Source organism: Lagenorhynchus albirostris, chromosome 9, assembly GCF_949774975.1.
Source record: "Lagenorhynchus albirostris chromosome 9, mLagAlb1.1, whole genome shotgun sequence".
In the NCBI taxonomy this organism is placed as follows: Eukaryota; Metazoa; Chordata; class Mammalia; order Artiodactyla; family Delphinidae; genus Lagenorhynchus; species Lagenorhynchus albirostris.
The window spans coordinates 69,578,966-69,604,943 of record NC_083103.1 but is presented as its reverse complement, the minus strand read 5'-3'; the positions used below and the strand labels follow the sequence as shown (position 1 = coordinate 69,604,943).

General features: G+C 46.9%; 1 protein-coding gene across 2 annotated transcripts in view; it reads right to left on the bottom strand.

Moving 5' to 3' along the window:
* Positions 1-25,978, bottom strand: part of PANX1 (pannexin 1) — a 56,176-nt gene that overhangs the window by 26,368 nt on the left and 3,830 nt on the right. For both annotated transcript variants that reach the window (XR_009542222.1, XM_060157893.1), the window contains exon 2: positions 9,924-10,063. Coding sequence is in view for 1 of the 2 variants with exons in the window: in XM_060157893.1 (XP_060013876.1) it covers positions 9,924-10,063 (140 nt within the window). In the remaining variant the exon portion in view is untranslated. The remainder of the gene's footprint in view (positions 1-9,923; positions 10,064-25,978) is intronic.

The following is a 25,978-nucleotide window of genomic DNA, read 5'->3' as shown; positions in this document are numbered from 1 at the left end:
TGAATCTGCAGCAAGATGGCTTTAAAATGAATTCAAATGAAATCAGAATCCAAAAAAAAGCATTAAATTATAGTCTTTAAAATCCTTTTGTCCAAATAAGGAACATGGAAAAACTACCGAGCCTTATGAGTACATCTGCTGGATGGGAACGGCTTTGTTTCTGAGCTCTGTCTACGCCCAATGAGTTCTGAGATGCTCGGCATCTTTCAAAGCTCTGATTGCATGATTCTGTACGATGCCCATGTTAGTTAGTGCTGAGCTGTTCCACAGTTGCTGAAGCTTCTCACAGCAAGGTGAAACCAAGAACTTGGTACACTTTTCAGTCTCTGAAAAGAGACTGAAAAGTCTCTTTTTTTATCTGCCTTAAAATCTTGTTTTGTTTCTGGAAAGGGTTGTAGTTAGAACAACAGACCCTCCAGATGGCAGGGACCTTGGAGGGGATCCGCCCCAGCCTCCCTCCATGTTCAAATCCCCTCTAGCTCATCTAAGGCAAAGGAACATCCAATTAGGACTGAGTGACTCCTCCTGTGAAATGGATGCGATCACGTCTTATGGGATTAAATGTAGATGGGTAAATTCATTCAAAAACATATCCTGGGCACTTGCCAGGTACTAGGCAGTGGGCTGGGAGCATGGCCCCAAAGAGGAAGTGCACAGTTTGCCCCAGGACCACACAGGTCAGGTGGGAATACCAGCTAATAATTAAATAATCAAAATGTAAAAGTGATGATCACAAAATATGTAGTACTGAGGGAATAGAGATGTCCTTGGGGAGGGAGGTGAGGAAGGCTTTGTAAAAGAGGTAACGTCTGAGCTATGTCTTAAAGTACAGTGAGGCAAAACAACAACAACAAACAACCCATAAAGCACTATTATGGGGACTTCTCTGGTGGCACAGTGGTTAAGAATCCGCCTGCCAATGCACGCGACACAGGTTCGAGCCCTGGTCTGGGAAGATCCCACATGCCGCCAAGCAACTAAGCCCATGCACCACAACTACTGAGCCTGTGCTCTAGAACCTGCGAGCCACAACTACTGAGCCCATGTGCCACAATTACTGAAGCCCGCAGACCTAGAGCCCACACTCCACAACAAGAGAAGCCACTGCAATGAGAAGCCCGCACACCACAACGAAGAGTAGCCCCTGCTCACTGCAACTAGAGAAAGCCCGTGCACAGCAACAAAGACCCAATGAAGCCCCCCCAAAAAAGCACTATTATGTTAACACTCAGCTCTCTGTGGCCCTTCAGATATCCTCCTTCCTCTGTCTAGAATTCTTTCTCCTTGTTTATCTGGTGAATTCTCACCCATCCCGGGCACCAAAGTAAATGAGCAAGCCCACAGCTGAGGAAGTAGTAAGAGCTGAGGCTGGAAGGGTGTGTAGTAGGTTGAAACACTCATGTCCACCCTGAACCTCAGAATACGACCCTGTTTGGACATAGAGTTTTTGCAGATGTAACTAGCGAAGATGAGGTCATACTAACTTAAGGTGGACCCTAATCCAGTGACTGGTATCCCTCTAAGCACACAGAGACACACAGGGGAGACGCCACATGAAGACAGAGGCAGAGACTGGAGCGATGCTTCTACAAGGCAAGGAACGCCAAGGACTGCCGGCCACCACCAGAAACTAGCAGAGAGGCATGCAATGGACCCTCCCCTCTGAGCCCCATAGAAGGAACCGACTCTGCTGACACCCTGATTTCCAAATCTAGGAGAGAAGACATTTCTGTTCTTTCAAGCTACTGAGTTTGTGGTCATTTGTCACGGCAGTCCTAGGAAACTCATACAAAGGGGAAGCAGGGACCTTATTATGAAGCTCCCACAGTACGGGAAGCCGCCGGTGGAGGGCATGATGGGAATTTATTTTAGAAAGATTATTACAGCCGTGGAGAAAGGAAGACACTGGAGAGGAGAGACGAGGCAGGAGCTTCCTGCAGCAAAGAGGGGGTAAGTGATGAGCATTAACTAAGGCAGCAGCAGTGGGGAGAGGAAGACAGACTTGAGACTACACAGAGGGGGAACATACCTTCCAGTGCCCAGTTGGAAGTGATGGATGGAAAAGGGGAAGAACTAAGGCTAATCCTGGGTTTCTGGCTTACATGAGGGCATGGGTGGTGGTACCAGTAGTTGAAATAAAGAAACAAGGAGGAAAAGATTCACAGCAAAGGGGAGTGAGGCAGACCTGAGAAGATGAGAGTCTGAACGCGAGATACCTGTAGTTAAGGCAGGGGTGGTGGAGGTGTAGTTAAGGCACTGCCCTGGTGGAGGTGTGTCTACATAACTAAAAAAAAGAAGACAACCTGGCCATCCTCGCAACTCTGGATTTTGTAGGTTATAGATGGTCAAAGCCCAGAACATGGCTGGGATCATCCAAGGAGAACACGGAGAAGAAGACAAGAGAACCAGGGAGGACATGAGACCCTAACGTTTAAGGGTCAGTTAGCGGGAAGCAGGTAAACCAAGAACAAATTCCATAGGGGAAGCGACATATAAGGATTCGTGAAAGATGTGGGTTCTTGAATGCATGTTGTTTGGATAGTGGTGCATTTAAAGATAACCTCAATTGTGGGAAGTCCAATGAGTGAAGAGCTCCCCAGAAAGGCTGATGCATTCCATGGACAGTTTACAGAGGAGAGAGAATTAAGGGGGTATGTCCTTCTATTCTGCACTCAAGGGAAGACACCCAAGGCAGCAGGCTTCGTGCTGGGTGACATGCTGGAAGGCACCTAACAGGAGGAGAGACCTGTCAAAGAGAAGATGGCAAGCAGAGCATTTGTGTGTGAAAGAAGAAAAGACTCCTGTCAAGAGAATTAGAACCAAGTTACAAGGAAGCAAGGAAAAACCTTCCTAAAGATCTGTCTGAACATGATAAGGACTGTCGTATGAGGCAGGGAGTTCTCTTTCACTGGATCATCTGGGAGGGCTTCAGAGCTCTAGATCAGGGATGGGCAAACCTTTTCCCGCAAAGGGCCAGACGGGAAATGCCTGTGAGCCATAGGGCCTCTGTCACAACTAGGCAACTCAGTCATAGTATAAAAGCAGACACAGGTAATAATGTGTAAATGAATGGGCATGGCTGTATTCCAATAAAACGATCTGCAGAAACGGGTGATGGGCTGGATTTGGCCGGAGCGTGTATGTCAGTTTGCCAGCCCCTGCCCTGGACCTTTGCTTTGCAAAGAGTGGTCCACAGACAGGCACCCTCAGTATCACCTGGGAGCTTGTTAGAAATGCAGAATGCAGGCCCCCATCAGACCTGCTGAATCTGAGTCTATATTTCAATAAGATCTCCAGGTGATCTGCGTGCGCACAGAGTTTGGGAAACCCTGGTTTAGATGAGTGGTGTCTACACTGGAACCCAAGCTGGCCCAGCAGAAGCAGACTCTCCTAAAAAGTAGATAAAAAACCACATTCCTGGCCTTAACCCCACAGGTTCCAACTTGTGTTCTGGATGGGGCCTAGGACACTGTGTTTTCACACAGATAATGCTAAGGTTTGAAAAACTCTGGTCTGGAAGCCTCAGAGAACCCCTGCAACTAAGTTTCTGTGAATCCACTTAAAGGAAATACAGCAAGATTTGACAACTCTGTTCATTTTATTTTCTTGTTGTTTTTTGTTTTTGTTTTTCAGTCAAAAACTGGCTTTTCTGTTTCAGGAAGAAATCTTGCCTAACAGTTGCTTACTTTATGAACTTGAACAAAGAGACCAGAACACCCCAAAAAGGCCGGTTGTCAAACAGTCCTAGAGTGCCACCTGCTGGCCCCCTGAATACACCCATATTTCCACCGGAGACGACTCCTCAGAGATACTAGAGGCTACTAGAAATAAAGGGAGAGGGAGAGAAAGGGAGGAGAAACAGGGCAGGAGAAATGAAAGAAGTAGGTGGGGAGGGATGACAGCATGAATTATACCACTGCCATAAACTACACCAATACCTACTTCAATATTACACTGAGAAACTTCTTTGGTGGGGGCGGAATTTGGGTCTCCTGGTTTTAACTCTGGCATCGGAGGTGCGTTGAGAAGTGTTCACATAAACCCTGCGCCTCTAACCCCCTCGTTGTGAGCACCAGTCAGAATGCTCCTAGAGACCTAAGTCTGGCTCTGATCATGACCTGCAAGCCGCCTCATTCCTCTCCTCCCTTCCATATGTGTGTCCTGATCGCCCACTGTGGACTGCATTGTTCTCAGGGTAGAGTGATGAACAAGACACGTCGTGGTCTCCGCCTGCGTGGAACTTAGAGTCTTGGAAATAAAGAATCAATTAAGGAGAATTAAGGCAAGTAAGGACCATATCCCAGGGTGATTCCAGGAAAAGTGCAGGCTGCTCTGGGAATACACACCCACGCAACACAGACCAGCGTGGAGTGCAGTTGATATTCTGCTTGGCCAGTGGCCCATTTCTAGGATCTGAATGTCTGAGGCAGGGCATGCAGTCTACTGTCTACACAGCAGGCCCACAGTGTTATTCCTGGACGCTTCACATTGGCCCACCTGGCCCTCGAAGCAGTCTGAACTGGCAACAACCCTCAGTCTAGAGGTTTAGAGGAAGCTTCTAGGTGGAAATGATATTTAAGCTGAGACTGGGAAAGTGCATTAGGAGTTCACCGGATTTGGAAGTGAGGCTGCGGCGGTTCACAAGGGCCAGAGGGAGACTGAACCTTGTTAGCCAGAATAGTTTTGTTTTGTTTTGTTTTGTTTTGTTTTTGGTACGCAGGCCTCTCACTGCTGCGGCCCCTCCCGCTGCGGAGCACAGGCTCCGGACGCGCAGGCTCAGCGGCCATGGCTCACGGGCCCAGCCGCTCCGCGGCACGTGGGATCCTCCCGGACCGGGGCACGAACCCGTGTCCCCTGCATCGGCAGGCGGACCCTCAACCACTGCACCACCAGGGAAGCCCTTGTTTTGTTTTTTTAAAGAAATAAAGACATTTCGTAGGGACACTGGAGGGTTTTGTTTAGGGAAATGACAGTCAGGCAAAAAAGAACACCTGTGATTATATGGAAAGGGGTAGAAGGAGAGTAGGAATGGCGGCGGCAAGATGGGCAAGAGGACGGCCGCTGCCCTAGGGGCTGGAAAGAAGGATGAAGAGTTTAAGAGCTCCTTATGAAGACAGACCCGATGGGGCTCAGTGACTGACAGGATGTGGGGATGGAGAGAGAGTCAGAATGGCCCTCAGACTTCGGGCTGATGTAACAGGGTGGCTGGTGGTGTCATTAATTGAGCTAGAGGTCACAGTGGGGACAGGCAGGAAACAGAAGTTCAGCTCTGGACAAGCTGTGCCGGAGTCACGTGCCAGACCTTCAAGTGTTCAAGTTCAGGGTTCAGCTGGGTGTGTGGATCTGGAGCTCAAGAGAGAAGGCTGGGGGCTTCCCTGGTGGCGCAGTGGTTGAGAGTCCGCCTGCCGATGCAGGGGACACGGGTTCGTGCCCCAGTCCGGGAGATCCCACATGCCGCGGAGCGGCTGGGCCCGTGAGCCGTGGCCGCTGAGCCTGCGCGTCCGGAGCCTGTGCTCCGCAACGGGAGAGGCCACAACATTGAGAGGCCCGCGTACCGCAAAAAAAAAAAAAAGAGAGAGAGAGAGAAGGCTGGGTTGGAGACAAAGACCTGGCTGTGAACAGCCCATGGAAAGAAACTGAAACCAGGGACATAAAATGGTCCAGGGAGGGGGTGCAGAGGAGGTGGCCTAGGACAGAACTCCAACTTCTCAGAGAGGGACAAAGGGAGACTCTAACCGGAGAGTCAAGAGAGCATCTGCAGGAGGGCGTGGTCCACCAGACTGGATGTCAGAGAGAAGCCAAGTAGCATAAGCCCCTGCGAGTGAGAATTAACTTAGCAACAGGGAGGTCGTAGGTGACCCTGGGCAAGACCAGTTTGGTGGAGACGGACATGCTAAAATGTCAGTGGGAAGAGAGCCTGCGAGAAGGGACGGGTTGAGGATGCAGAGGGGAAAGATGGGGAGGGGGATCCAGAGCACAGTGGGTCACACAGGAGAGCAGCTTCGTTCGGGAGAAGGGGCCTCATCCATTCACCAAAAGGACAGAGAAGGCTGGTGCTGCATGGGGACAGCAGGGACGTGTGACGGCAGGGAGCTGAGGGTGTTCTCGTGTCCGAGCTTCTGTCTGCTCTGAAGGGGGTGGCGGAGGGCCTTGGAGGGCAGGAGGTGGCAGTAGGGAGTGGGATGTCCTAACGTAGCTCCAGGTAATGAGGCACACAGAGCGAGGCAGCCACCGGAACGGTGACAAGTGGCAAGGGGGTGAAAGTCCTCGGAGACAGAGAATGGTGCATCAGCTGTGTATCTGGGAGGACGCACCCTAGGGTAATGAACTCTCACCAAAGTCCTGAATGAATGAGGGGGTGGGGATGATGTAGCTCGGTGTCGAGAACAAAGAACTAATCTAAGGAGGCGGGTTTTTACATGACGGAAGCACAGACAGAGTGAGGAGTAAAGATATGGGAAGACGACACATATCTCCACATCCACCCTGAATTAAGGACCTCCTGGGTCAACAGTGGGCTCCCCCGCTGGACGGCTCTTCTGCTGGGAAGACCCTCTAGGTGCCGAGCTAAAGTTCACCAACTGGTAACTTTCACTAACAGGTGAGAGTCTAGATTTCTGAAGCCGCACAAATCAAACCTGTACCTTTTCACATGTGAAAAACACCTGAAATCTGACAGAGGCCATGTGCTCAACCCGTCTGGCCATGGGACTCTGGACAAGGACTTTGGACAATCGCCTGCCATTGTCCTCCGCATCCGCTCTGTGAAATGAGGAGCCTGGAGAAGATGGTCCCAGCCAGCTGAAGATTCATGAGTCCATTGAGTGTGGAGAGGCCAAAAGAAAACCAACAGGAAAAGCTTTCTAAACTTGAAAAAGAATCCAACAACCCAACATTTGGGCATGTACTCAAAAGAACCGAAAGGAGGGACTCGAACAGATATCTATCCACCCATGATCACAGCAGCATTATTCACAAAAGCCAGGAGGTGGAAGCAACTCAAGTAGCCACTGATGGATGAATGGCTAAACAAAATGTGGCGTATACATACAATGGAATATTATTCAGCCTTCAAAAGGAAGAGGATTCCGACGCATGCTACAACACGGGGGAAACTTGGAAACATCATGCTAAGTGAAATAAGCCAGACACAACCGAACAAATATTATTTGATTCCACTTAGATGAGGTACCTAGAGTAGGCAGACTCAAAAAGACAGAGAGCAGAGTGGTGGTTGCCAGGGTCGGGGAAGGGGAGACAGGGAGTTAGTGTTTAATGAGTACAGAATGTCAGTTTGGGAAGACGAAAAGGTTCAGATGGATGGTGATGATGGCGGCACAACAATGTGAACGTACTTAATGCCACTGAACTGCACACGTAAAAATGGCTAACACGGTGAATCTTAACGATGTGTATACTTTCTCACATACACACACCACTTGAAAAGGCATCAATGTGAAAATAAGGCAGCTGTGATTACAGAATCTGGCCTGGCTAAGAAAGTCACACTTATCCAGGTAAGATCCTCCTACCTTATCTGGATCCCCTGTGGGTCCGTTTCTAGTTCTGGGTTTTCTCTCGTGCTCTGGTTATTTTTGATTGAGTGCTGAACATCACAGGTGAAAAACCGGAGCGAGAACCTGAGGCTCTGGATGAAGTTATTTCCTCCAGGGAGGACTGGCTTGTTTCTGCTTCTGGCTGGCAGGTGGACTAGAGACACTGACAGTCCCAAATCTTCTTCATTCAATCGATACTGAAATGTTCTGAACCAAGACTCTAGACCCTATGAGGGCTGGCTGAACTCTGGATCACCCCTCACTCCTCAGCGATGGCCTTTCAAGCCTACGGTGTTGACCAGGGTCCTTCTGACTTGGGCTATTCAATCTTTGTCTCCAGCAATCCGGCAAGAACTCTGCTCAGATCCTCGGCCAAACTTCCACCAAAACAAGCTAGACTACCATCACCAGAAAGAGAGCTCCTTCGTCTTTCACTAACATCGAAAACTTAAGCTTGGCTACCCACGCTGCTCTACAAGACTTCCCCTCTATCCTGCAGGGGCAGTGGGAGCCCAGAGACCTGATTCTCATCTTACAGCCAGCAACTAGTCCTGTGACTCCTGGGCGTGACCTCTCAAGGTGTCCTTATCCTCACGTGTAAAATGCATTTGTGGATCACAATCTTTGAATTTCTTCCTGCTCTAAAGGTTTTGCAGTCTCTAACGTCCCTGTCAACTCTTACATTGGACAATCCCAGAATATACGTTCTTCTTCCGTGGATCCGTCAATCTCCAGCCCGGCCACTGATTACAACTTTCCATTCTCAGAAGACCATTAAAACCAACAGATTTAAACTACAACAGCATGCATTTAGATTTGCAAACAAAGATGTTCAGTTTCTAGAACTGTGCCCATTCATACGGAAGATCCTTATTACTCGCTGCCTGGGCTACTACGTCATGCAAAGTTGATGAGGACCCAACTGACGCTAAGGCCGAAAGTCAAAGAGAAAAGCCCAACCCCAAAGAAGAAAGGAGTCAGTGTAGGGCATCATTGTGCCAAATGGCACGCAATACATAAACCTGAGGGAAACAAGCCTGAGTCAGTTTAAGCAAAGGACTTAAACTGTTCTTTTTAAAAAAGAAGTATGCTGACTGTTCAGCAACAGGTCGAGGCAAGAGAGAGTCAAACAAACATCAGTCTTTGGCTTTTTAGAAGCTAACACACCGGGACTTCCTGGGTGGCACAGTGGTTAAGAATCCGCCTGCCCATGCAGGGGACACGGGTTTGAGCCCTGGTCTGGGAAGATCCCACACGCCGCAGAGCAACTAAGCCCACGCGCCACAACTACTGAGCCCATGTGCCACATCTACTGAAGCCCGCATGCCTAGAGCCCGCTCTGGAACAAGAGAAGCCACTGCAATGAGAAGCCCACGCGCCACAACAAAGAATAGCCCCCGCTCGCCACAACTAGAGAAAGCCTGCACGCAGCAACGAAGACCCAACGCAGCCAAAAATAAATAAATACATAAATACATAAATAAAAAAGCTAACATTCCATGCTTTCCTTGGTGGACGCTGAAGATGCACAAACATTCTATTCATTTGCATGATGAACAAAAGAACCAGTGGCTGAAAGTAATGACAGGCTGAAACAAAGTCCTACTTTCACAAGTATGGAGAAGACCCAGCGGAGCTGCCTCATCACGCAGAGAACGTCCTGCTGCACAAACCTGCCAAATCTGGCCCAAGTTCCACACGGCCCAGCCTTTGTGAGCCCTGCCTCCACAATCCCCCGACCACGGAGCTGCTGACCTGCTCCTCTTCTCTGCAGGACACTGGTGTCTCCCAGGTAGCATCTCCCCTTCCTTGCAGCATGTGGACCCATCAGAAAGCAAAGGCATGTATTCCAAAAGCTGTGCTGCGATCAATACCCCCAGATGGAATCATCCCTGGGCTTCTCGATGCTGCAGTAACACATGCGCTGGAAGCTGCTGACCTCTACGTTGGTCCTTACTTTTTCCAAGAGACCCTGTGTGTGGTGGAATAGGAGCTGGCCGAAGCTCTGAGTCCCAACTCTGCTGTTCTCTAACAAAGCTCACTGAGGCATAAAAAATGTACTGAGAGCCTCATATGGTTGACACCGCTGGGCATCAAGGGTAGAAAGGCCACCGAGACACATGAGGTGCCGGCCACTATGGAGCTAAAATCAAGGAGCGCCTCAGTTTTCCATCTCCTCAAGGAAGGTGCTGGACCAAGTAATCTCTGAGGTTCCTTCTGATTTTAATGTGCTACAGTTTTACGATCTGAGTTACAGCCCTGGTTGGCCACATGCATCCATGTGGCTTTGGACTGGTGCAGCCTCTCTGGGCCTCAGTTCCCGCGTCTATAAAGCAAACAGGTGAGATTTGCAATGTCCCCAGTTACCTTATGCAGACACAATGGAAGGTTTCCAGAGTCACCCTGCAAGGAGTCCTTCTGCTGGACGGCTGCCCAGCAATAAGAGTCCACGAAGGAGGCCTGACGCCACGAGAAAGAACTGGGGGAGAAGCAGCTTATTTGGGTACCTGAGAAGCAAGAACAGATTGTTCCAAGTAAATGAAAGTGCAGGTGTCTGGACCCCTCCTGCCCCACCCATAATCTCTCCCTCCCTGCCTCAGACTTTCAGGTGTTTGCTAAGTCACCAAACACCACTACAGGAGCGAGGCCAGCACCAAAACCAAACCCCCAAGTCTGCAGTAAAGCTGAATATTTGCGAGCTTTCTGGCCAACACTGGTCGTGACAGCAGCTTGGGCTCAGGTGGGGAAAAACCCTTGAAAGAAGTGAAACCATCATAAAGGAAAAGTGCAAAGGAAACACGCTGAGTTGGTTTAATTTGGGGTGAGGATTGAGAGAAAGGAGAGGGTTATAGGGCAGGGAGTAGGAAGCGAGGAGGAGAGTCAATGCAGAAAACTGAACCAGAAAAGGAGTCCTTTTTAGAGCAAAGAAACAAAGGACATCCAGCCTGAGGACGAGAATGCTGATGGAACATTTGGTAATACACCACTGGACGGCAAATCGACCGTTTTCCAACTCCTCTAAGAAAAAAGAAGGCACAGGCCCAAACTGCAGTCCAAGTGGTTTCCATTCAGGAGGCAGATGCTCCAAACTGCGAGCCTGCAGGCAGGGAGATGGGCGCAGGATGGGAAACCAGGACAGCTGCGTCCCACTCGAGGCTCTGCCGTTAACTTGCGCTTCCGGGAAGGAGCTCTGGACCTCGGTTTTCTCCTCTGCAAACTGAGAACTACATCGCTCCGCAAAGGCTACTGTTACTACCTGGAAGATTCTTCATGCCCCTGAGTGCCTCCCGACTCACATGGGCCACCGTGGAAAACAGGCCAGTAGGACTTTCAGGGTGCAGGGCTGAAGCCATGTCTCCCCTCCTTGCCAGTAGGCAGAGGGCCTGGCGCTGAGCCTGTCCTGACAGCCCTGAGCCCAGCCCCACTCCCCTGCCCCATCAAGCAGGTACAGGAATATGTGTCACTTCCAGGCACAGGGACCAGCTGCTGGGGGACAGCTGACACACTCTCTTCCACAGCCTGTACAGTGGGAGAGTGCCAAGTGCCTGGGCTCTGACATTAGCTGCATCTAAACCTAACTCTGACCCTCGCAGCCAGGTGACCTCAGGTCACTTACTTACAAAGCCAGGGATCTCCAAATGCGGATGACGTTAATGTCTAGATTCTGAGTAGTGTACCTGGTTCCCGGCAGTTGCACACGGCACATCCTTCTGTACCAAGTGGCTAGCAGATTCTGTTACAGCTTCAAAGATGGGGGAGGGGGTGCCCACCATTCTCCCTCCCACCCTGCAGAGAGGACAGGACAGTAGGAAAACACTGAGCTGGACTTCCCTGGTCCCTTTATGAGGGACATAAAAAGCCTCAAAGGGCCCTCCTCTGGTGAGGGGTCGGCCTTTATACTTGTGACAGGAGAGGGTAGTGATGGGTATGTTGTCTGGAGAGTAGATTCTTGTGGTGAAGGGGGTGCAACAGGCCAGGTTCTGAGCACCCCCTCTTCTTCATTAGGTGCCTTTATGCCCACAGACGTCAAGAAGGGACTTCTCAGATAGAGCCCTTGGAGACGACTGTGAAAAGTCACACACTTTCTGAAAGCATCCTCTAATAGGGTAACTTCTTGCCAACCAGGAATGGTTTAAATATGAGTTGGGGGTGGGAAAGACATTTAAGGTCCCTTCCAACTCTTATCCCATTAAACTTGAGTTCCTACGTTTTATAAAAAATAGAGCAATCAGGATAGCACAGGACCCCGGGGCTAGCCTCACTCTGCTCTCGCATCAGTATTCCTCTGTCAAATGCTTCTAATGAGGTCCAGACACCAAGGCTTACTGGGCATAAAACAGCAGATACTGTAAGAAGGACAGACAGGCCCCAGGTTACAGATGGATGGTTTCTGGCAAGATGCTGTCCAAACACGTTCTCCTGAAAAGGGACAATGCTGTTAGGATTTCATGGAAACCCGTCCAGCCTGTAGTCCTCGTGCATGTAGCCAGCATCCAGTAACCTTCTTTCCATAGGAAAAGTGCTTCGAGTTGTCCTGGGACGTCAGGGGCCTCCCCCAGGGCAGTGATGGAAACTGCTGGAGCATAAATAACTCAATTTTTTCACACCAAAGCTTTTGCAAACGAAGAAGAAAGGAAATTTAACAGAGTCTACAGACAGAGGTTGAGCACACGTTGAGCTCCTAAGTAAATATTCTTCATCTGGAATGGAAGATGAGAAGAAAAGACAACCGATATTCACAGGACACCACGCCACCTTTAAATCATTACATTACCTCATTTAAACCTCACAACCAAATTGAGGGAAGGGAATAGACAGATAGATGGGTCTTATCTTCATTTTACCCTGGAGGAAACCGAAGCTCACAGTAATTCAGCGATCCCTCACCCGAGGAAGTCAGTGGTAGCACCAGAATTTGAATGTGTATCTAACTTTCAGTCTCTTAAAATGCTCCTCTCTGGACCAGTCACTCCAACAAGGCCGAGCTGGAGGAGGTCCCAGGAGCCTGGTGGAGCAGGGTGGTTTGAACACTCGGTTACTCCAACTAACCAGCATGGGCAGAGCTTCCTAGCAAGGGTCAAGGTCAAATCGGAGAAAAGGAGCAGATCAAGCCCCGGGTATTGGATATTCCCAGGCCAGAAACGGGAAACAAAGGAAGTCAAGAACCAGGCAGGGGCAGGAGTAAAGGGAGGGACCTGCAGGAGGTCCAAGCGGGAGGGTGCCGGGACCTGCCCGAGCTGGGCTGTGCAGCCCTACACCTTCACCCAGGGCCTGACAGCCTAGCCTGGCCTAAAAGCACATGTCAGGAGGCTCAGCTGCAGCCATGCGGCTAGGATGTTCGGGACCTGGACCATCGTGATTCATCTCCAAATGTTAACTCCACATCCTTTATCTCATTTACTCTTCAAAATGATATTGGGGGGTGATGATTTTGTAATGGATAAAAATGTCGAAATCACCATGTTGCGCACCAGGGACTAGCACAGTGTTGTAGGTCGATTGTACTTCACAAACAAACAAACTCAGAGAAAAAGAGATCCGATTTGTGGTTACCAGAGGTGGAAGATGGGGGGCGGGGGAACTGGATGAAGGCTGTCAAATGTACAAACTTCCGGTTATAAGGTAAATAAGTGTTAGGGACGTAACGTGCAACATGACACATAGAATGAACACCGCTGTACGTTCTATATGAAAGTGGTGAAGAGAGCAAATCCTAAGAGTTCTCATCACAAAGAAAAATTGTTTTTCCTTTTATTTTGTATCTGTATGAGACAATGGGTGTTCACTAAACTTACTGTGGTGATCATTTCAGGATGCATGTAATAAGTCCAATCATTACCCTGTGCACCTTAAACTTATACAGTGCTGTCTGTTAATGATACCTCAGTAACACTGGAAGAAAAAACCAATAATTTTGGGAGGCAAACAGGTGTTTTATATATTCTCCTAGCAGCCTTCCAGTAAGGAGAGCTTCTGGTCTCCTTCGTCCACCTTTTTAAACTGTTGCCAGATCATTGACCCTCAAGCTCAGTTCTGATCTTGACACTCCCTTGACTCAACATTTTTTCATTGGTTCCCCGCCACCCAGAAGACAAATCCAAACCGATGCTCCAGTCCAACCCAATTATTGCTGTGGCTTGCACAGGCCCCATCTGCTCCTAAATTTGTGCCTTTCCTCACGTCAGTCCCTCTGCCCGGGGGGCCCTCTCTCCAATACTTGTTAAAGTCAATGCCCCTCCATGTCCACCTCCATGGCCCATCCTTCAAAGCCCAGCTCAGATATCACCCTCTGCATGAAACTGTCCCCACTCAACTCCCAGAGCCCTTTAAAGCCATCAGAGACAGAGAATCACCTTCAACCATGTTGTACAGACATGCACGTCTTATCTCCTCTAGTAATATCTCAACTCTTGACTAGCAGAGTGAACATACACACACACACACACACACACACACACTCTCTCTCTCTCTCTTTCTCTCCCTCCGTCCCTCCTTCCCTCCCTCTCAACTTCATAGAGCACCCTGTATCAAATAAATAACACCTGTCTGAGTGCTTTAAACGTTCCCAAGTACTATGATAAATAGTATCTTAACTAACAGTCAACCTCTCCCTGTCAGATACCACTATCCCAGCTGAGGAAACAGAGTCCCTAATCCACAGTGATCCTCCAGCCTGGGTCCCATGCCCTTTCCACTCCGCTCTGCCGCATGTTGGCTGAATGAGGGCACTCATTTCTTTCTAGGGAGTAGTTTTAAGTGAGATCTGCAACTGTACAGAAACCAAGAAATAAGTTTTGGCTTTACACCAAGAAATAAGTTTTGGCTTTACACCAAGAACAATACCACCACTTCTGTCCAGCTGAGAGTGCAGACAGAGCTGTGGGCTTTCCATACGTGTCTGGCCGGATAGAATGAAAGATGGGCAGGAAACATGTGCTCCGGGGGCTCCATGGCAGCAGCTGCAACATCTGCTAACAAGTGACCCACGTCACAGACATCCCTCCACCCACTCTCCGGGCCCCGGTCTGGAGCCTAGGGCGCGGGTCACCCCTTCTCCTAAGTGTCAGCCCAGCTAAAACCTGTTCCTGTACCACAGACGCAGCTGGTGGAGAAGCAGAGGGTAACACAGCCTGAGGGGAGACAGGACGGGAGCCAGGGAGGTGGGCCAGCCCAGCAGCTTCTCCGTGGCACCAACACTAGCTAGTGCAAGGCTAGTGCAAGGCTCTCTGTTCCTGGTCCAACCCATCCAGAGGGGCTTTGGCCTCGTTTTGCTGTCCCTCTTTTTTTGATAAGCTTTCTTTTCATTCTTCTCATTATTATCACCCAGTTGGTTAGGAGGGCCCACATCTGAAGGGCTGTGAGTTCTGAGCCAGCCCCTAGCATCTTCTGACAAACATATGCATCCTCCCTCCCCGGGTGTTGTGTGGGAATAAGTTATCTGCGTTGCTTCTGCATTTAAATGCTACATGCAACTGTGAGGGTAGCGCAGGAATCAGGCTTCCTGAGAAGTTAATGCAACTCACCAAAATCGCAAGTTTAACAACACACCAATAGAAAGATCTAGTTAACTGCCTGGGAGGACATTAGAGGAATTTTCAAACGGAAGAGATTCTCACCTGGTAACCAGCACAGTGAAGAGAGTGAAGGGGCAGCAGAAGCAAGAAAAGGGAACCACCCCTTGCTGTGTACTCTGACCCCATTTTAAAATGGGGAAAGTGAGGATTTCGTGACTAGTGCGTTATAGAGATGGGGTATCAACCCAGGTTTCCATCTTTACCTTCCAAACACGAGGAAGAGGAGGCAAGAAGCACAGGTTATTGAAGAAAGTTGGGTCAGAGAAGGTCGAAAGAGAAGGAGGGAGACAGGAAAGTTTCTTTGAACAAAACAGTAAGTCCTGGGCTTGCCGTTTCTGGGAGGCAGAAAGGGAACACAGCAGTCATTACTATCGATAGAATATTTTAAAAGTTTGCAAAATGTTTTTATTTTGCAAAACTAAAACTCAGTTCTATTTCACTTTAACGTAAATGATACACATACACACACCATTCACACGTATATATACACATACCCAGCGGGTCCACGTAGGTCATAATACAACCTATGAAGCCCTGAATTTGAAAGTTCTTGCTATATTTTAAGGTTGCCCAAAAAACTGAAAACAACTGTATTATAAACTCTCAAGTTCAATGGGAATAATCACATAGAAAGGGACCCTGATTGTGTGGTAGAGAAAGAGATGGGTAGTGGTCAGCGCTTAAAAATAAACGTGAAATAGTAACAAGAACTCATAAGGATGAAACAGGCCTGAATCTGTTTCAAGCACCTTCGACACCAACAGAAGACCAAATGAAGTCTGTCCCAAAGGATCGTTTCTTGCCATATACTCAGAGAGCCCAACCCCGATAAAATAGAGTAAAATTCCAAGAATCTCAGGACTACTTCTCTCTCTAAAACAGAAACAAATTCCTCCCCTTTCACCTCTCCAGGCGACTTCAAACCAACCTCTAGCTTCAAACACAAGCAAATAAATAAAGTTCCAAATGGTCCATTCTTGCCTTCACTTTTGCTTTGCGGGAACTGACCCCATGGCACAGGTGTTTTAAACCAGTGTGAAAATATATAAGTACTCTCTGTAGCCCAAACTGAAAAAACTGAATTGGAATGATAGTTTTCTTTTCCTTTAAACCAAGTTGATTCACCAGTTCTCTTTTTTCCCACAGCTAAGCCTGGCTTTTAAAGACAAGCCAACCAGAGCTAATATCTGCTCCTTGATAAAATGGGCATAATCTAGTGTTATCTTCTAAATGAGTCCCAAGAAGTCCCCAGATACTTCACTACCCATCCCAAACAATAAACTGTTTGGCATTTCTGCATTAATAGTTTTCTGCTTTAGACAAAGGCCCATCAGTGCACAGTGTTCTCACGTATGGAGGGGAATAACAGCCCGGACCACATGGTCCAGGATTTGTGACTACAGGGCAGAAGGCCAAGGGAACATACAGTTAAGGGGGCGAGCCTCCGATGGAAACTGCAGGGCTCCTTTAATTCAGTCAAGAATGATGGCGTAAACAATATAATATTACACAGCCTGCTAAGTGCAAGAGCGGAAGTGAAAAGGGAGCTAGACAGAGACCGCTGCTTGAAGGAACCACGAGGCCAGCACTATACCCAGAAGAACAGACTAGACAACTAAGCAGCAGTCTGAAGTGTTGCTTTCCTGAGGTGGAGAATCCAGTCCCTTAGTACATCCAGAACGTCTAGACCACACAAAAGAAGAACTTGTATTAATCCAATGTAGAATCTGACAACTGTCCAGTGAATAAAGTTTCAATGACCTGGGTACCAGGGAAAAAAGATATGAGAACTTAATGTTCTAGTAAAGATGCAAAAAAAAGTACTCAATGTATTTAAATATTATTTCTGTTTAAATTTTGATCATCTGAGATTAACTAGTTCAAACATACAGAAAATTACAGGAAATAATATAACAGATACCTAGGGGTTTAAAACAATATTGACATTTTGCTTTGTTTACCTCATCTCTTCTTTAAAATTAAACATTTTATTTTGAATTATTTTCAGACCTATAGAAAAGTTACAAGAATATTACAGCGATATTCAGCTATAAAAAGGAAGGAAATCCTGCAATTTGTGTCAACATGGATGGACCTTGAGGGCATTATGTTTAGTGAAATAAATTAGACAGAGAAAGACAAATACTTCTGATCTTATTTATATGTTTTATCTAATAGAACTGAACTCTCTGAGACAGAAAACAGATTGGTAGTTGACAGAGGCCGGGCATGGTGGGGTGAGGGAAATGGGTAAAGGTGGCCAAAAGGTAAAAACTTCCAGTTATATAAATTCTGGGATGTAACGTCAGCACAGTGCCTATGGTTAACCATACCGTATGGTATATTTGAAAGCTAAGCAAGTAGATCTTTAAAGTTCTCATCATAAGAAAAAAAAATATAACTATTTGAGGTGATGATATTAATGAAATTTACTGTGGTGATCATTTCACAATAGGTACATATATCAATTCATTATGTTGCACACCTTAAACTTATGCAGTGTTATGTGTCAATTACAGCTCAATAAAACTGGAAAAAATAAATAAAATTTGTAAACATATAAAATACAGCATCACCATAAAAATAATATTACAATGAAATACCACATTGTCAACATTCTGCCACACATCCTCCTTTTATACACATGTATGTATAATATATACCTTTTTTCTGAACCACTTGCAGAGGTTATGACCCTTTCCTCTCAAAGTGTGTATCTTCTAAAATAAGATATTCTCTTACATAACCCAGTCCAATTACCAAATTAAAAGCAGCAACAAAAAAACGAAAACGCTACTGCTATCTATATTCAGATCTCCCGAACTATCCTTTACGGCAATTTTTTTTTTTCCCTCTACTCAGGATCCAATCCCGCACCACACACAGTGCATTCAGATGTCATATCTCTCTAGCTGCTTTCCTGGGAGGGTTCCACAGCCCTTCTCTGTCATTCAAGACCCTAACGTGTGAAGAGCACTGGCCCTCTGTTTTGTGCGACACCCCTTCATTAGTGTTTGTTCATTGTTTCTCCATACTCTGATCTAGGTTCTGCATTATTGGCAGGGATCCCAATAAGGGAAGGGTTGTTGGTCATCCACAGGACACCCCCGGAGGCGCCTGACAACAGTTTCCCCCATGACAGGTAATGTCACCTATGATGGTCACTTGGTTAAGGTGGCTTCTGCCAGGGCTCTGCTGTAAAAGTGGCTTTTTCCCTTGAGAAATAAGTGGTCTATGGGGAGACGACCCTCCTAGACTGTAAGTATTCTGTTCCCCAACAAGTTTTCATCCAGTGGTGAATCAAATACTTCAACTGTGGTTGCAAAGTGAAGATTTTCCAACTTTATTCTTCCCTCTACATTTATTAGCTGGCATTTTACTACAAAAATGAACTTCACCTTCCCCACATTTTTTTCTTTTTTAGCATGAACATGGACTCAGGTAGTCTTTCGTTTTTCAATATTTTATAATCCGTTACTTTTATTTATTTTGATGCTTAAATTGTTTCAAACTAGCTCCTGTACCTAATATGTTCCCTTTGGTTTTGAGCACTTCCATACTTCCTGGCACAAAATGTTCTGGGCTTATCTTGTACTTTCCCTGCCCCACCCCTACAATTGGCCATTTCTCCAACGAACCTTCAGTTCCTTTAGTCGGTAATAAAAAAAAAAAATTTAATAAATTTATTTATTTAATTTTTGGCTGCACTGGGTCCTCATTGTTGCGCGCGGGCTTTCTCTAGTTGTGGCGAGTGGGGGGCTACTCTTCGTTGCAGTGTGCAGGCTTCTCATGCGGTGGCTTCTCTTGTTGCGGAGCATGGGCTCTAGGCTCGCCGGCTTCAGTAGTTGCAGCACGCAGGCTCAGTAGTTGTGGCTCATAGGCTCTAGAGCGCAGGCTCAGTAGTTGTGGTGCATAGGCTTAGTTGCTCCGCAGCATGTGGGATCTTCCCGGACCAGGACTCGAACCCGTGTCCCTTGCATTGGCAGGCGGATTCTTAACCACTGTGCCACCAGGGAAGTCCCGGTAATAAAATTCTAAAACGAAGATTTGGATGCTAGCTGTGCTCACTGCTACTGAGATGTCATTGCTCCCAGGCCCTTTCAACAGACACAGATAGGAAATCTATTTGTGTGTGTCTGTGTGTGTGTGTGAGTTTATGATGAGACTTCTAATTCCAATCCAACACCACTGGGATCTTCCTTGTCTTCCCTCATTCCATGTTTGTATCCTTCTTTCATTTAGACCCTTAGCTCCCAAATACATCAACATAGTTACTCATTGGCTCAATCCTAAAAATTCACACAAAATAATTTCAGAACTTTTAGGGACTTCCTTGGTGGCACAGTCGTTAGGAATCCGCCTGCCAATGCAGGGGACACAGGTTCGATCTCTGGTCCGGGAAGATCCCACATGCTGCAGAGCAACTAAACCCGTGCACCAGGACTACTGAGCCCGCACGCCTCAACTACTGAAGCCCCACGCTCTGGGCCCCGTGTGCTGCAACTACTAAAGCCTGCGCACCTAGAGCCTGTGCTCCACAACAAGAGAAGCTACCGCAAGGAGAAGCCTGTGCACCACAACGAAGAGTAGCACCCCCCGCTGTAACCAGAGAAAGCCCGCACGCAGCAACGAAGACCCAATGCAGCCAAAAATATAAATAAATAATAATAATAATTGCAGAATTTTTAAAGCAAAGACATCTTCTGGTATTCATTTTGAAAGGTTCACTCTGGATGCTATGTCAAAAACTGGCCATTCAGGGTCAAGAACCGAAGTAGAGACCAGTCAGGAATCTATTGCAATAGTCCAAGTGACATAAAAAAGAATGAAATAATGCCATTTGCAGCGACATGGATGGACCTAGAGATTGTCATACTGAGTGAAGTAAGTCAGACAGAGAAAGACAAATATGATACCGCTTACATGTGGAACCTAAAAACATTTATAAAACAGAAGTAGAGTCACAGATGTAGAAAACAAATTTATGGTTACCAAGGGGGAAGGGGGGGAGGGATAAATTGGGAGATTGGGACTGACATATACACACTACTATATATCAAACAGATAACTAATAAGAACCTACTGTATAGTACAGGGAACTCTACTCAGTACTCTGTAATGACCTATATGGGAATAGCATCTAAAAAAGAGTGTATATGTGTATATGCATAGCTGAGTCACTTTGCTGTATAGCAGAAACTAACACAACATTGTAAATCAACTATACTCTAATAAGAATTAATTTAAAAATAATAAAAATAACGATAACACAAATAAAAAAAAATAGTCCAGATGAGAGAGAGTATGAAGAAATAGTCACAACACACGTCTGCCTGAAGTCTCTTCCATCACCTCTAGGTCCTAGCCTGGTCCAGGGCAAAGGTTTTGCTTCTATAAAATGAAGATTAACACAAAAGGTAGATGAAAGGTAAAAAGGGAAATTAACACAAACATCTCTGCTATAATACAATTTGTGTATTTAAAAAAAAAGTAGTATTCTGCAAAATCACTAAAATAACAGAGCTATGGAGTATATGGGATTGAGGCAGATCACTCCAAGTCTCTGCAGATTTTGTACCTTGAGCACTAATCAAACAGCAACAATCCTGATTAAAAACACAGTAGTGTGGGCTCCCCTGGTGGCGCAGTGGTTGAGAGTCCGCCTGCCGATGCAGGGGACACGGGTTCGTGCCCCGGTCCGGGAAGATACCACATGCCGCGGAGCGGCTGGGCCCGTGAGCCATGGCCGCTGAGCCTGTGCGTCCGGAGCCTGATGCTCCGCAACGGGAGAGGCCACAACAGTGAGAGGCCCGCGTACCGCAAAAAAACAAAAAACACAGTAGTGTGATGGAGGGTGTGTAAGAAAGGCTGCTGAGTTATGCACCCAAGTAAAAAAGTGAAACACACAAAGACCAGACAGAACCGCCCGATAGCACCTCCAGAGCAGGGCATTTGACCAACGTGCAGCCAAGAGGAAGAGCGTGGGGTTAATGGGCATCACGTGCGCCATATTCCTCTGAAGCTTGCTTCATCCAGACCTTCTTTGGTGGCACAAATCACTCACATGCTGAAAAAACGTATAGGAACCGATGTGACTCACACATGATGCTGGTATTCCCTATACGCTAATCACACATAAGCTACTTTCCATCACAGAATCACCAAGGACAGATGTCATTTACTAAATACTACGAGTAGATAGGAACTAGATGCTCTCACTCAATCGAAGAAAAGAACTGTGAACTCGTTATCGTTTAGTGTCATTTGTCAGATGTGGAAACAGAGGCTCAGAGGGGTTAAGCAACTTCCAGAGGCAGACAGCTAATAGTTGGTGTAGGTTCCAATCAATCCCAAGTGTGTGGCCCTCCTCTTTCCCCAATATGATGACACCCTGAGAACAAGGGACCAGGGGAAAGAGAAGGTGGAGGGGGGGCGGAGTGGAGAAGGACAGGCGCTGTGGACATCAAGGCCAGCCAGTAACACAAGCAGAGCAGGAAAGGGCCAGAGGCCTAATTTGTGTGAAACAACATGGAAGTCCAGTTAGGAGTGGGGAAGGGATTTTAGCCTAAAGGGAAAAAAATTAGGTACATCTATAAGAAGAGGTTCTAGAATCTTTATTTCCTGAATATTGCTTTAAGATCCCATTATATCCAAGAGTTATTAAGTTTTCTCTTTTACTTGCTACTAAGTTACTTAACCTCTCTGAACCTAATATTTCTTGTTTGCAAAACCTCATAGAATTCCTATAAAGATTAATGAAATATCTACCACAGTGCAAGCAGATAGTAAGAACTCAATAAATGGTAGCTGTTTTTATTTCTATGCATTGGGCGCACCGTGGTAAGCTCTGGAGATACAAAGATATACGGTTCCTTTGTCACATCCTGTATTATTTTCTTCAGTGCACTTATAATTATTTGAATTTCACCGTTCTTACTGGTTTACCTGTTTGTCTTATCTTCTATAAATCTTGAACATATGCATTGTGAAAGCAGGCCTTGGATAATCGGGATTTGAGATTTCACGGGGCCCCAGCCTGAAACCAGACCCAACTTTGTTAAGTCCTTTTGTATCACCTCTCCCTCAAAGTTGCCTTTTAAGAGCTAGATCTTGTAGTTCCTGCAACGAAGAAATCCTATTGTGTTGTAGCAGGCCTTGAGTGTCTAACTTTGGTATTTAATGTCACAGAGCTTTTCTGCCAGCAGCGTACCAAAAAAAGCCAAGGACCTTGCTCTCCCCAAGGGCTGTTCCTTCTGTTTCTCTTATGGTACAACAGAGCACAGCTGTTCTCCCGAAGGTATGCAGACCTCGATGGCGTTGCACTCCACCCAAGAAGCATTTATTGGGCATGATACCACGGGGGATTCAAAGACAAAGAAAGCGTGCTCCCTGTCCTCCAAGAGCTTGCAGTGCAGGAGGAGGCCAAGAATATGAACCACTAACGATAACAAACAAAAAAATTGCATAAGGTAATGGCTGAGTCATGGCAGACTTTCATACTTGAAGGGAGGAGAGGAGAAAACCCAGGCTGGGAAAGAGCATGAGAAAGGCTCGGAGTCTTTAAAGTTCACCGCATATTACGAAGGGGAGCACAGCACTGTGCCTGGAACAGAGTCCAGCTGGGAATCAGATAAAGGACGTCCTGGGATGACATGCTGCAAAGTCTAGACTTGATGCTATGATAATGGCAAGGAGGTGTGGCAGGATGGGTGGAGGGACTGTGTTTTAATATCCTTAGGGCTGTAATTCATGCACCCATGGTCCTGATGCCCTGCTGAGGCTGCAGTGCTGGCCATGATTCTAACAGAGAAGGCACCCTCCCCAGCAAGAAAGCCAGGAGTGGGGAAGATGGTCCCGAGAGTGGGGAGGATGATCCCGTGGCAGCAGGGCCGAGACTCAGAACAAATTAGTAGCTTCTGTGCTGGGTACAAGCTCGTTCTGCTTTCAGTGCACTCTTCCTCATGCACAGGACAGGGAGAGGGCAGAGGACACAGCAGTGCCCGAGAATTCAGGCTTCAGAATCAAAGCTACAGTCCCGCTCTGCTCTGTGTGCCCTTGAGCACGTTATCTGGCCTCTATTGGCCTCAGTTCCTCATCTGTCAGAGTCATACAGTACTGGGGCGTGTTTAGCAGCTAACCTTTACTGTAAGGTTACTATGTCCCAGATATGGTTCTAGGGCTCACGTGTGTTAATGCATTTAATTCTCACCACCCTGTGAGATAGGTTTTACTATGACCCCATTTATTGATGAGGAAACTGGGGCACAGAGAAATTATGGAACTTGCCCAATGTGTCACAGTGTATGTGTGATGCACCAGGATTGGAACCCAGGCAGTCTGTCTCCAGACTCACATCTTAACCAATATTCCACAGTCTCCCCAGAATTAAAATATACACCTGTTTTGAAGAATTTCTGCTGGGAAAAATATCATGCCAGAAGGACCTAGCACACAGGCAGCGTCAATATATGGTGGCTTCATGTGATAAAGGACTGTTATTAAATATATACAAAGAATTCCTTGGATATAGAAGATGTGGTGTATATATACATAATAGAATATTACTCAGCCATAGAAAAGAATGAAATAATGTCATTTGTAGCAACATGGATGGACCTAGAGATTACCATACTAAGTGAAGTAAGTCAGACAGAGCAAGACAAATTTCATATAATATCACTTACATGTGGAATCTAAAAAAATGATACAAATGAACTTATCTATAAAACAGAAACAGACTCATACACAGAGAAAACAAACTTATGGTTACCAAAGGGGAGCACGGTGGGGTGGGGGGGGAGGATGAATTAGGAGTTTGGGATTAGCACATACAAACTACTATATATGTAATAGATAAACAACAAGGTCCTCCTGTATATTCAATATCTTGTAGTAAATTATAATGGAAAAGAATCTGAAAAAGAATAGATATATCGCTGAATCACTTTGCTGTGCACCGGAAACTAACACGACATTGTAAATCAACTATACCTCAAATAAAAAATACATATACAAAAAATTCTTAAAACTCAACAATAAGAAGCAAACAACTCAAAACATGGGCCAAAGATCTTAACAGACACCTCACCCAAGAAGGTATGCAGATAGAAAATAAGCACATGGAACAACAAGATACCAGTACACACCTATTAGAAGGGCCAAAATCTGGAACACGGACAACACCAAGTGCTGGCAAGGATGTGGAGCAATAGGAACTTTCATTAACTGCTGGTCAGACTGCAAAGTAGTACAGCCACTTTGGAAGACAGTTTGGTAGCTTCTTACAAAACTGAACGTACTTTTATAGCAAATGTGCTCCTTGGTATTTACCCAAAGGACCTGAAAACTCATGTCCACACAAAAACCTGCCCATGGATGTTTATTACAGCTTTGGTCGTAACTGCCAAAACTTGGAAGCAACCAAAGACGTCCTTTAGTAGGTGAATGGAAAAATAAACTGTGGTACATCCAGACAATGGAATATTATTCAGGGTTAAAAAGAAACAGCTACCAAGCCATGAAAAGACATGGAGGAATCTTAAATGCATGTTACTAAGTGAAAGAAGCCACTCTGAAAAGGCTACGTACTGCATGATTCCAACTGTATGAAATTGTAGAAAAGGCAAAACTATAGAGACTGTAAAAAAGCCAGTGGTTGCCAAGGGTTATACAGGTGAGGGTTGAATAGGTAGAGCACAGAGGATTTTGAGGGCAGTGAAAATACTCCATATGATACCATAATGATGGATAATTATACACTTTTCCAAACCCACAGAATGTAAGACTCTGGTGGGGAATGTTGATAACAGAGAAGGCTGTGCATGTGTGGGAGCAGGGAGTATATAGCAAATCTCTGTACCTTCCCCTCAATTTTGCTGTGAAACTAAAACTGCTCTAAAAAAGTAAAGTCTTAATGAAAACGTATGCGTGTGTGCACGTACACGCAGCAGCTATTAACATCGCTCCTAAGGACAGCAGGGGAAGGAAGGCATTAGAAGCAACTGCCTAAGTGCAGAGGGGAGAGGCAACATTTCCCTCTGGACACCAACCCCTCTGGCTGGTCACCTGCAGGGCCCCGGCCAGGCCCTTCCAGAGCTGCAGCTTCTCCCAGGCCCTCAGCGGACAGGGCTTCCTGCTGTGCCAGGCGATGAGAGCCAGCTGCTGGGGTCTACCCTGGACCAGGCTTCCGCATGGACCCGGCCCACCCCTGCCAGGCACAGGCTTCCTGACAGTCCACTGCTCCAGGCCGGGCTTCCACGAGACCGTGGAGCCCCAGAGCAGAACTGCTGAATGCAGCCAGCTTGGGGCCTTCCCAAATCAGCTCCAACATCCCAGAACAACGGGGAGGTATCGGGTGTGCCCGCAGAGCTCCCAGCAATGGCTCCCGATAAACTTTTATAAACTATCCGCCCCATACAAAGCACCATGGTGGGGCTTCCCTGGTGGCGCAGTGGTTGAGAGTCCGCCTGCCGATGCAGGGGACGTGGGTTCGTGCCCCGGTCCGGGAGGATCCCACATGCCGCGGTGCGGCTGGGCCCGTGAACCATGGCCGCTGGGCCTGCGCGTCCGGAGCCTGTGCTCCGCAACGGAAGAGGCCACAACAGTGAGAGGCTCGCGTACCGCAAAAACAACAACAACAACAACAACAACAACAAAAAACAGTGAGGTGACACCTCTGTACTGACACAGAAGGCTTCCCACACCTTTCCACACAGTGTGCTTTCCATACTAAGCAGGAAAATGCAAACCACTATGATGTGACTCAGTTTGGTTAAAAAAAATGTGTATACGTTATATTAATGCAGAGAAAGGGGATTTTATGTCTGTCCAGTGTCCACGGTGTTCACC